Genomic DNA, 12,284 nt, shown 5'->3' on the forward strand with positions numbered 1-12,284 from the left:
TTCCTAGAACAGTCAGAACTGCTCTTTACCTGGCTAACACCCATCCAGGTGCCTGGGCGCTGAAAAGCTGCAGTGTGACAAAAAATCACAATGCTGCAGCTCTTGCAAGGCCAGCAGGGCTGGCACCTATGGGGTGTCTCCTGGGGCACAGCAAGGTGCCTTACAAAAGGCCCTCCTTCCCCTACCTCATGCCACAGATTATCTTTTGGTTCAAGGTAGCTTTTCTCACAGCTGGGAGGCATACAGTTGGGTTCCCCTGCAGCCGGACCCCAATTACCCTCCAGTTAGCCCCATCTTTGCCCTGAGGGCTTGAGCTCTGGTGGAAATATTCAGTCCCTGATCCAGGAACTGCAAAGGGCACAAGGGCCCACTAGGTCCAACGGTGCCCCCAGGTCTGCCCCCTAGACTCCAGCACTGACGTGGTGGTCAGTGAGACAGAGCCCACTGCCTTCTGCCTGCAGTCAGCCTTGTGGGTGCAGAGGTGAGGGGTTTCCCTGCTCCAAACTCTGCCTGGCTCCCCACTACCCACAGCACAGTGCCCATGTGCGGTCCTTTACCACCCGGCCCCTGCCTACCTTCCAACCTTGCTTTCCCAGGCACCTTGCGGGGAATCTCTCGGGGATTAAAAGAGGTTGAGGTGAGCTCCCGACCCCAGGGCCAGCCTCCAGACATCAGCCTAGGTCGTCCCCCCACCCCAAACCACTGTAGCATCCAAGAGCCACCGTTTCTCCTTCTGATCAAAGGTCTCAGCCTCACCGATCTACTCATGGCTCTGAAGGCACACTTGGGCTGCTTCCCATTTCTTCCTGGGCCCACCTCCCACCAACATATGTCGTATCACACAATACCTGCGTACACACGTTGCACAAGTACACTCACACCCCACACATTCAACAAGATAACTAGCACTCACGGACCTCAGGTGTGACCTGGCGCCACCTCTTATCACCAACTGATTTGACTTCTTTACCCTTTAGTTTTCTCATCAGCAGGATGAGATTGTTTACAATTATTTATCTTAGAAAAACATTATATTACTAACAATAGCCACTTTTTTTCCTTTGCTTTCTTCTTTTGTTTTCTAAACAGCCACTACTTATGAAGCATGTCCTCCATGCTAAGAAGCACTCTAAGTAAATTATCTTATGTCATCCCCAGAGCAGCCCTATGAGTTAGTACAATTATTATCCCCATTTTACAGATGAGGAAACTGAGGCTCAGAGAGGTTACATGGCTCATCCAAAAGCGTGGAATTGGTGTAAAAAAGAATTAAGATTCGAATCCAGCTTAGCCCAGAACCCACGCACCCCACCTCTTTACCCTCACCTGCTTCATTCTCCCTTCTCTCTGTCACCCACCTCCATTCCCCCATTCAGGAAAGCAACTGGCTCTGTCCACAGACCATAGATGGGGCAGGGACTAAGGTGGAGGATTAAACATGAAAGGACTGAAGGCCTTAAACTCACCCCCGACCCCAAACCAAGAGAGGAGGATGGGGTCAGACTACCCCCTCCCACCCAGGTCCCCATCCTTGAGGCCTCATACAATCCATGCCCCTGTCTCCAGGCAGCCTGCCCAGAAAGGGAGGTTCTCCTTGGTCCCAGGAGAGGCAGCCCACAGACTTCCGGCCACATTCCACCAACGCCTGCCTCCTCCTCCGGCAGCAGCATTGGGGCCAGCCATGCTGAGGGTTTTCAGAGCTTTTCCTAACTCTGGATTCAAACCTGAGACCTGCATGCGGCTCTAGGAGTGGTCCCCTGTAGAGTCAGCACCCCCTCCACCCTGAAATGCAGCTCCCAAACTTCCTCGAGAGCGAGCCTGGACTCAGGCCCAGGAGGTGGTGCCAGCCACAGTCAGCGCTCCGAAGAGTATTACTGTCGTTGAGAGTGAAACTAACGCTGGCTCCCACTTAGTGGGCACTTCCTCGGTGCCAGGGCTGAGCTAAGCACTTTTCAGGCACCGGCTCCTTGATCTTCACGGGACCAAGGCAGGTCAGAACGATTACCATCCCTGCGATAAAGGAGACACAGAGAAGCCAAGGGATTTGCCCAAGTGGTACAGAAACTGACAGAGCCAAGAATGGAACGCATCTCTGGCTCTAGAGCCCATCAGTTTCCCCTAGCTGGCCCCCCTGGACAGAAAGGGGAAGACGAAGGCCCGCCCAGCCCTGAATCTGAGCTTGGCTCACTCGGACTGATGCCCCCACCCACCCCTCCACCCCAGGCTTCTCCCCTCTCTTCTGTCACACTCCCCACTGTCCAGCCAGGACAGAGTGATGCTCCAAAGGCCCCTTCCCCATCCCCAGCCTGTCCATTAAGCTCCCGGGGCTATCAATGTATTGATTGGCAGGGCTGAGCCATCAGCACAGGAGGGGGCTGCTGCCACCCAAGGCACTGACCGAGAGCTCCTTCTGCCCATACATCAGCCTTCTCTGAACAGATCGTCAATATGGGTGCCGCGGCCAGTCAACCCTGGAGCCAGCCTGGGGAAGGGGGCAGGACCCCTAAAGGTCCACGCTCCCTTCTTCCCTCCCTTTCTCCTTCCTTCCAATTCCTCTGCCTTGAGGCCCTTGGGTGGAAAGAGTGGTCATGCATGTCAAAGAGGGAATAAACAAGCCCTTTATCCTGGCATTCAGTGCCCACCGTGGCCTTTTACATGATCCCCACTCCTTAACTCCATGCACCAGCTACCCCAACTGGCTTGGAGTCCCCTGAGCACATCAGGCTGTTCCCTGCTTCAGGAGAAGTGGTCCACAGCCCTACAAAGGCTTTTCTATACAAACACATTCACACACACACACAAACACACACATAGGCTCAGAGACTTCACCTGGCTTGCTTCTATTTCAACATTCAAATGCAGCACTTTCCTTGGCCAGATCTTCTTGCCCTGAGTCTGGTTTCAGGGCCCTTCATCAGAGAAACCTATGTGCCCTTGAGCCCCTGTCCCCCTGCACAGATCCCTCAGACTTCTCTCAAGTTCCCAAGGGTTGGGACAGGTCCTGAGCACCCTGGGCCCCACACCTGGTATGGGGTCTGGGTCAGGGGAGAGGGGGCTCAGTTGAGGTGCCCGGCCCTCAGAGAAGCTGCTCCCCCGACTCCTCCACTCGCTGACCCAACATTCATGCTGCACACCAGGTCTGTGCCAGGCGCCATAGGGCCCTTGGGATGGGCTGGGCCTCCCTTGATTTCCAGGAACCAGCAGCTGGCGGACGGGCAGGCCTCTAGGCACACCGGAGTCAAATGCGTAACTGCAGCTCACATTTACTTAACACTTATAATGAGCCGGGCGCTGGGCCAAGTGCCTCCCCCAAGTGACCACAGCTCATCCTTGAGCAACCCCCAAGAGGGAGGCTCTATCCTGATGCCCATATTAAGGATGAGCCACAGAGAAGCCAAGAATTTGGTCAGTCATGCAGTTACCCAGTGGCCGAGGCAGGGTACGACCCAGGTGGGTTGGGTCCCGAGCATGAGCTCCTGTACATCCCTGTGAGCCTCAGCAGGGAACGCAGCGGCAAAGTGTGAAGGGGTTCCAAGGCCGAGGTGGGATGGGGAGAGTGGTAAATAAAGCTGCCCAAAGTGCTGGCCAGCTCTTACAGGAAACATGAGGGGAGAAGCTGAAGCCTTGGATGTCTCCATCCTGCTCAAAACCCAGTCCAGGGCCAGACATGCAGCAGGCGTCCCACAAATGTTTTCTGATTGCTGATGAGTTGCAGCACCATAATGCAGTACCTACTGCATGCCAAGTCCAAGATACGGCTTCAGTTCCTTCTCCCATTAGGCCCAAGGAGTGGTATTATTAGACCTATTTCTCAGCTGATGAAGAGGCAGAGACTCAGAGAGGTTAAGGATCTTGACCAAGGCCACACAGCCTGAGCGTGCGCAATGAGAATTAAATCCAGACCTAAATCCAAGGCCTGTGCTCAGACTAGAGGGGACCTGATGTCACCAATGCAAGGAGCGCATACTTCCCAGCTTTCTTCAGCACCCTGCAGCATGTTCAATACCTAACACGCACAGAGCGTATCACTGATCCAGTAATTACTACTACTCAATTATTTACTGAGTGTCAGCCACAGTGATAGCTATCCTGTGTGCATTATCCTACCTTAAGAAGTAGGTATCTTTCATCATCCCATTATACAGATGGGGAAAAGTGAGGTACTGAGGGTTGAAGGTTAAAGAATGTGCTGAACAGCTGCTCAGCAGCACATACAGGATTCAGACCAAGGTCTCTCCTATGCCAAAGTCCTTGCATTCAAGCACCACAGAAGCCACCTGGCTCCTCTCACTGATACCCAGATGGATAAACTGAGGCACAGAGAGGGAGGTCATCTAACGAGTCAGTGATAGAGCCAGACACCAACCCAGGCATCCTGAGCGTCCTTCTGCCCTGTGGCCCATGGGAGGCTTGTCTTCAGCCCCATCCTTGGCACAGCAGCATTTTAAATGGGCCTGAGGCCTTATGCCATTTAGATATGAAAGCAAACAAACCCCAAACATCTCCTAGCCACCACCAGCAAGATTGACTGAAGCCCAAGGGGCCTGCTCACCCACTGATGTTCCAGAACAAATGCCTCTCTACCCAGACCCAAGGTGCCAACAGCAGGCCTCGGCCCTTCTTGAGGCCCAGTGACTCTCCTCCAGCCTAAGTCACGCTAGCAGGGCCCTTGGCATTACCCTTCCCTAAGTGTTTGGCCACGGGTCCTTGTGAGTGGGGGGCAAACCCAACCCAGCATGGGGCATACAGATGTTCATCAGACAACTCCTGACCTCAGATAGGAAACAATCAACACCTCCCCTCTCCCCTGTCACCAGGAGGTGGCAGTGCCATGGGCAAGGGGAGCTCACTCCACTGACAGGGGGGCAGAGGCCAGGGAGCCCTCCCAGAGCAAGAGCCACAGAGACTAGGTCTTGAAACACAGTCAAGATTTCCAGATCACTGGGCTCCACACTCTCCCCTGCTCCATACCCTTAGCAAGTAGGAACTGTTTTGTTGGTTGTTTTCTTCCCATTTCATATGTGCAGAAGCTGAGACCAGAGAGGTTAAGTAACTTGTCCAAGGTCACACAGCAAAGACAAGGCAGAGAGTCTTTCTGAACCAAGCTGGCAGACTCCAGAGCCTTTAAAGTGCTGTGTAATAAGCCTGAGACCTAGAAAGGGTGACCTGGAGTTGAATCCCACTCTTCCTCTCTCTTGCTGTGTGGCCAAAGGCAGATTATTTCACGCCTCTGAGCCTAACTTTCTTCGTCTGTAGAATTCCATAATTCCAGGTTGGTTGTGAGGCACTGCCTAGACGCTGTGAGAAAGCACTGGTCACATAACGAGCCCACAATACCTGGTGGCAGCTACTGGTATAGTTGTTAGCCTGACACTGCTGCACCCTGATTTCCCACACCTGCTATAGGACGAGGTCAGAACCAAAAGGTCCTGCTGGGGACAGAAAGTCTCCTCTCTATCCCCCTCCATCTCCCTTTGCGGGCCCAATGTGCCCTCACAGCCACTCAGGGTTGGGAAGAGACTGCACTGCAGGTCCTAACATGCTCCCCAGAGCCTGCTGGACACTGGCCATGACAACCAAAAGAAATTTTTAAAATCCATCTCCTTGTCTCAGAGCAGGTGACACTCCTGGGTTGCAGGAAGGCTGGCAGGGTGCCCTCCCACCACCAGGCTGGAAAAGAAGGTGCGAAGAGAATGCTGAATACCCCAGGCCCCACCTCCCAAACACCCACCTCTTGTTTTGAAACCCTTTCAGACCAGAACATTCTAGAATGATCAGGGCCTGCAGACACCAAGACACAGAGACACCCACCTAGCCTCGGATCATCCCCAACCACAGGGATCCTGTCATGGGGGTCCAGCTGACTCTCTCACTGAGGACCCCCAGCATGTCTTTGGAGATTCCACTTTCTCATCAGTATTCTTCCCCAATAATTTCAGAATTTCTGAAAAAGTCTGCCTGGTGTGGTGGAAAGAACACAAGATCTTAGTTCTAGAGTCTTGAGTCTTAGCTGTGGCCTTGGACAAATCCCTTCCCTGCTCTGTGCCCCAGTTTCTCTGCCTGCGAAGTAGGCACGTTATTCCCTCCTACTCCAGCCTCCCTTGTAAAATGGTAGGAAGGATGAAAGGACCTTCCTGATGCAAGAGCCGCCTTGAAATTCTGACATGCAGCACTTTTCCACCAAAGGCAGGTCACGCGTCTCCAGCCTCGACTTCCTCCTCTGTCAGACGGGAGGAGGGGGCTCCTTGCCTCCCAACCCTTCACGGCACAGCGCGGGAGAGGAAGGGCGGGACTGAAGAACTCCTGTTTACTGGGCACTCTCCCTCTCTAGACTGGGAGCCCCTTGAGGCCAGGAGTGGACCAGTCTTGCTCCAGAATCAGCAAGAAGCAGGCTCCCAGCATTTACTGAATGAACACCTGACTGGACAGATGGACGGATGGATGAATGAGGTCGCTGCTTTAAGAAATTAAAAGTGCTATCCAACGACAGCTTCCCATCCTCCTCGAGTCTCTGAGGACTCTTGTCTCTGGCTTCCCTGTCCTGGCCAGCTGAAGAAAGGGTCTAAACCTGACTGAGGAGGCCAGGTGTCAGGGAGGTCAGGCCTAGAGGGGGCGTGGAAGGAAACTTCCAAACTTGAACAAGTCCTGCGGTGAGGGAGGAAGCAGCACTCCGGGAGGGAGGGCTGAGGGGCCAGCAGAAGCCCCCCTGCCCCCCAGCCGCCTCACGCCAGGCCTGTCTGGGGAAGGCCAGGACCTAGCCGAGCCTGGCGGCAGGAACAATGTCAGGCAGGTGCCGGCCGAGCTACGAGAAAGGCCCAGCCCGGTGTCATTGTCAGCGCTCAGCCAAGTGCAGAAAAGCAATTTACTGGTCACGCCGCTTGCTCCCCTTGGAAATTTTTAAAATTCTTCCGATTTGAGCTACCCATGGTGTCCCAAGTCGTGTGGAGAAGGGATTTTATTAAATTCCCAGCTTCCCGTTCCCGGGGTTGCCGGCTGGGGAGGGCGGGGCACACCACATTGTGGGGGGCAGTGTCTGGCTTTGGATGTGCTCACGGAAATGTGGCTGGGGGCAGGGGGCCCATTTGGGGCTTGGTGGCTGATGGATGGGAAGAGGGCAGAAGCCCAGAAACTCCACTGCTAAGACTGGACCAGTTACCCAAAACCTGGAGGTAGGGGAAGGAAGGGCATAGGTGTGTAGAGTTCCCAGCAGAGGGATGTGTCCTCCTGGAGGATGAGAATTTGAAAAATCTCTTCCACACCCATCATATACCATTTCAGCCTCAGGGCCACCCATGTCACAAATGCTGAAGCTAAGCTTCACAGATCGCAGAGGTCTACAGATAGGGAAAGACGGAGCTTGCATTCAGGCCCAGACCACAGGATGGCAAAGCCCTGAGCCCTTCCCACTGTGCAAGGAGGCCCCCCCACTGGGTCCTGCTCACCAAGTGTGCTCTCACTACCACCCTCCAAAGGCACTCTGCCTGGGAAGTAGCTGCTCTCCCGGAATCCACCCAATGGTTCAGTGGGGAGCAGACTCCAGACTCCAGGCAACTATCACCTGGGGCCCACCCCTCATCTTTAATAACCACTTCACCTTGTCCCTAGAGCATAAAGGAGGACTTGGCCTGCCAACTTTGCCCACACCTCCCTAGGGTAGTGTAGCTTTATCTTTCAGCAATCATGGGTGCTTTCAAAAATCTGTGGGGAGCTGAGAATCCTCTCCCAGACACAGCACTTTTGGGAACTGTTTTGCACACAATGTTTCAGGGACCACCCCTCCCCCATAATCCCATCCTTAGGTATTCTAAGGGTGCATGGACCATGGGTTAAAAACATGTCAGTCCTAAGGCAGTTTGGAAGGGGAAAGGCTGTAAAGGAAGCAGGGAGGTAGGAGAGGGGAGAGAGGAGGCTCCCTCACCTGCTTGAAGGCCTAATCCAGATGGACCTAACCCAGATGGACCACCCAGCTCTTTCCCCAAGAGGCTGGCTCTAGCTCTGGCCAGGATACGGAGGTGGGATGGTGAGAAGCAGAGTTTAGGTTCCCTCCCTTGCATTCCCGCAGAGAATACAAAGACCACACAGCAGCCTCCCTTGGGCCCCCGCTTCAAGGACCAAGAGGCAGCAGGCAGTAAGAGGCTTGGGCAACAAGGTCCGAAGCCATCTCTCCACTTCATGCCCATTTCATCGTCCCCACCCCCGACTCAGCACTCAGGAAAGGAGCACTCACCCAGGTCAGACAAGCAGTCCCCCAGGGTGACCCTGGGGCCTGCCCTCTGCTTGGGGACTCAGCTGCAAACCAGGCAGAACATGCCTGGCACTGGCCTCTCTCTCTGACACCAGCCATTCCCTACCCCACCCCCACCACCACACAGGGTCACATCTGCTTTGGCAAACAGCCAGTCTTAAGTTACTGACTCCAGTTGTATTGATTCAAGGAGTCACTGGGGACCCCAGCCTGGCCAACAGAAGGAAAGAACCTATCAGTCTGTCCATCCACCCTTCCAGTCCCCAGCCCCAGCTAGCTGCCCCCAGCTCAACGCCCATCCTGATGGTAACAGTTCTCTCCCAGGAGTGGCAGGAGAGATAAGCAGACCCACCAACACCGCCACCGCGCCCCACTGCAAGAGATGCTGAGTGTCAACAGCCATCAACACACATACCTGGGAGAACTCAGGGCTCTCCCTGGGCATCTCCGGAATCCAGAAAGCTAAGGCCTAAGCATCCTCTCTAACCCTATAAGGACACCTGCCTTCAACCCGGGGGGAGGGGGCAAATAATCTCTATTGGCCCCAGTCCAGCTGCTCGGAGGGCCCCTCCCTCAGAGCTCTAGGTGGGTGGGGGGCTAGGGTAGCTGGCACTTCCTATTCCCTTTCCCTTTACAAACCCCGCTCCCCAAGCTGAGGCAGACTGGTCTGGTTCTAATCGGGGCTGAAGTCGCTCCCTCAGTCCCTCTTCTCCACACCCCCCCAACCCTTTTCCTTCATTTCCACGGCTTTGGAAGCCCCAGCGTTCCAACTGTCTGCGTGCCAAGACCTTCCCGAGTCTGAAAGCTGCTGAAGTAACAGATCAGATTTTAGCAAGTGCTTTCCAGGCTGAGCGCCAAGCCCTCTTCTGATTCAGGAGAGCGAGTGAGCGGGGAGCGAGGCGGGGAACCAGCCGAGGGCTGCACCACCTTGGGCAAGGGTGTGCGGAGCGCGGCCCGTTCTTCGGGAGCCGCCTCACAGGCAATGGTCCCTCGGCCCAGGAGCCCCTCTACTCCCTCTCACCCCAGTCTCCCTTCCTAGTCCCGCATCTCTCTCTTTCTCTCCCACTCTCTCTCTCTCCTTCTTTCACTCTCTCTTTCTCTCTCAATGCTGCAAACGCCTTTGAAACCACAGAGTAATTTACAACTCAAGCTTTCTCCCTGGACTCGAAATCCGCTCGGCTGAAAGGAGTCTTTTTGTTTGGAAGAGCGAGCGGAGATGTTAAGGGACGGTTGGCAGAGAAAATTCCTACGTCCCAACTCCTCACCGGCTGCGGGCCGGGGGGCTTGGAGCCCGGGACATTATAGCGGCTGAGCCCGCCGGCTCCGGAGATCTCCTTCCAGCCGAAGCCGACAGGGGCCGAGCCAGCCTGCGCCAGACTGAGTCTCGAAGCTGAGCCCCTTGCCCTTGGCTGGTCCCCAGCCCGCGCTGGGCGCGTGCGGAGTCGCCCTTCCGCGCCCTGGGAACAGGTGCACTGGGCTCGGAGCCCAGGAGGGGTGGGGCACGGGGAGGGGGCGCGGCCCGGCGGAGGGGGGTCGGCATGTACCGCGAGGCAGGGGCCGGGGGAGGTCAGAGTCAGGAGCCCACGTACCTGTACCTGGAAGCACAGCAGCAGGAAGTGTAAACACCTGCGGGAGAGAGATGGAGAGGGTCAGTGGAACTGGAGGGAGGGGAACCCCCGTAGAGACAGACAGATACGCAGTTAGAAAGTCAGAAGAATGGCCCGGCGGGCAGACAGAGCCACAGGCACAAGGACAGACGGCCAGGAGGGGTGGGCAGCCGCGCGCGCGGGCGCTTACAGGCAAGTGCAGGCGGAGGGCGCTGAATACATCGCTGGGCGGGGGGGAGGCGGCGGCTCCTAGCCCAGCCTGCACATGTCCGCTTCGCGCGGCCGGGACCGGGCGCCTCCGCCGCCGCCGCCGCCGCCGCCGCCGCTGCTGCTGCTGCTCCCTCCTCGCCGGCTGCTGCTGCTGCAGACTCTGCTGCTCCGGGGCGCTCCGCGGCGCGCCCTGCGGCATCAGCGCCCCGCGCGGCTCCTCCCGAGCGCTGCGCCCTCCGGGCTGGCGCGGGGGCTGCGGGGCGGCCGCCGCTGTGCAGGAGGCACCGGCCGGTGCGAGGAAGCTTGCTCACTGCTGGCCGTCCGTCCGTCCAGGCGTCCGCGGGAGGCTGGCTGCCTGGCTCACTTCGAGGACAGCATGCGCGGCGGGGCTGGAAGCTGGGACGCGCTCTCCGGACAGAGCGCGGGTCTGTACGGGGCCAGGGGTCAGCGCTCCGGGGCCGGGGCGCGCGGCTGCAGCACGAACGCGTCACGGCCGCTCCGTCTGGGCGCCCGCCGGTTCATGTCTCCTCCTCCGCGTCTCTCCGGCTGTGCGCATCGCCGCCTCCCACCACTGGCGGCGGCCGGGGCGTTTTCTACGCGCGGGCGGCGAGGGGGCGGGGGGCCGGGGGCGGGCCCGGGCCCGAGCCGGCACAATGAGGATGCGGGGCCTGGGGGCTCCCCCCTCGGGGCGCGGCCGGACGGGCGCTCAGCTCGCTTGGGTGCGCCGCGCCCACATCAAAGGCGGCTCTGCCTGCTTGCCTGCCTGTCGCGGCCTCTTCACCGCCTCCTCCTCCTCCTCCTGGCGGCTCTGGGTTGGAGGGAGGTGCTCAGACTCTCGGCGACGGGACCGGCAGCTCCGAAGGGGCAGAGCCCGCGAGGCTGGAGCTGGTGACCTCTGGAAGCCGTCGGAACTCTGTTCCTGGGCGCACTGACCCGCGCCACGGCGCAAACGCTGCCGGAATTGGGCAGGCACCGGTCCCCAAGAATGCAGTTAGGTGCGGAACGTCCTTACTCGCCTACATTCGCTACTCGCCTACTTGCACTCACTGACACCCACCAGCGCTCGAGTGGGGAGCAGGGAGGGGGCGGGTCAGGCCCAGCCCTCGGGGCGGCTCCACTTAAAGAGGGGGCGCTTTTAACCCGCCGCGTGAATCCACGCTGGACCGTGGCGTGTCCCAGACGCCCTCTCCGACTGCTGGCCACTCTAAGTGAGCCCCTTTCCGATCTTCGTCGCTGCCATTGAGGGGGAGGGGTCTCCAGGGCGTCTCTCATTCACCACCGCCTCCCACCCCCGTCGATTCTGGAGATCCCAGCTCGGCTCTCCGGTAGGCGAGCCAGCTTTAGAAACGCACGGCTGCCACCTAGTGGCTCCGAGGCTTCGCTGCAGCCCAGGCTGGTCGGAATATACAGGCCAGGGAGGAGCCAGCAGGACTCTGGTCAGCGACCACTCTAGGCCCTCTTCCGGCCTCCTGGCTGAGATTTGCTACTCTTTGCTTACTAGGCAGTTTGACGCTTTTAACTAGCTCCCTTCTGAGGACATCTCTTCTAACAGCCTCTGCCTCTTCAGAGGTATCACTCCTATCCTTCCCACCAATCTCAAAACGTAGGTGTTCTTGTCACACGCACAACAGCCTCACTCTGTCTAGAGCCCCAGACAGCCAGGCTCTGCTTTGGACTGATGTTAAGGGGAAAGTCATAGTGGGGGAAAAAACTGAAGAAGCTCAAAAAGCAAAAGTCAGGAATCCAGACTATTTGGTTAAAAACTTCCTGTGTCATTGGCTACGGTTGATACTCCCATTTCACTTCTAGAGAAAGTGAGGTAGGTGCTGTCACAGTGCTGCTTCCTAGAGTCATGAAAAATGAAAGTATCAGCAACTGTTCTGATTATCAAACCTCTCTAACACGCTATTTTAAGTTCCCTTTTGAAGGTGAGGATCTCTTAAACAGATAGCCCTCTGTTTCAGCATTGGACACAAGCGCAGGAAATTTTTTCAAAACTAGGTACTGAATTATGGGGAAAGTTCTTGCGTGAATCACCAGGCTGAATTTACTTAGGCATTCTCATTACCAGAACTGGTAATCCCAAGATAGGATGCAATGACCAACCACAAGACAGAGTTGGACAGAAATGCTCCCCTTGGGGCCTGAGTCATTGCCACCATCCTTAATCTTACTGTATAAAGACCTGATAGATCGGTCAAGAGGTGGTTTTGGCTTATTTG

The 12,284-nt window shown here is 56.7% G+C and overlaps 1 protein-coding gene across 1 annotated transcript in view; it reads right to left on the reverse strand.

Moving 5' to 3' along the window:
- FGF18 (fibroblast growth factor 18) overlaps positions 1-11,195 on the reverse strand; it is a 34,823-nt gene extending 23,628 nt beyond the window's left edge. The window contains exons 1-2 of the mRNA XM_032465105.1: positions 10,043-11,195; positions 9,835-9,871 (exon numbers count right to left, since the gene is read on the reverse strand). Of these exons, the coding sequence (XP_032320996.1) occupies positions 9,835-9,871; positions 10,043-10,074 (69 nt within the window). The 5' untranslated portion in view covers positions 10,075-11,195. The remainder of the gene's footprint in view (positions 1-9,834; positions 9,872-10,042) is intronic.
- Between the last annotated feature and the right edge of the window lie 1,089 nt (positions 11,196-12,284).

The sequence above is a fragment of the Camelus ferus genome, chromosome 22 (genome assembly GCF_009834535.1).
Source record: "Camelus ferus isolate YT-003-E chromosome 22, BCGSAC_Cfer_1.0, whole genome shotgun sequence".
NCBI classification, from domain to species: Eukaryota; Metazoa; Chordata; class Mammalia; order Artiodactyla; family Camelidae; genus Camelus; species Camelus ferus.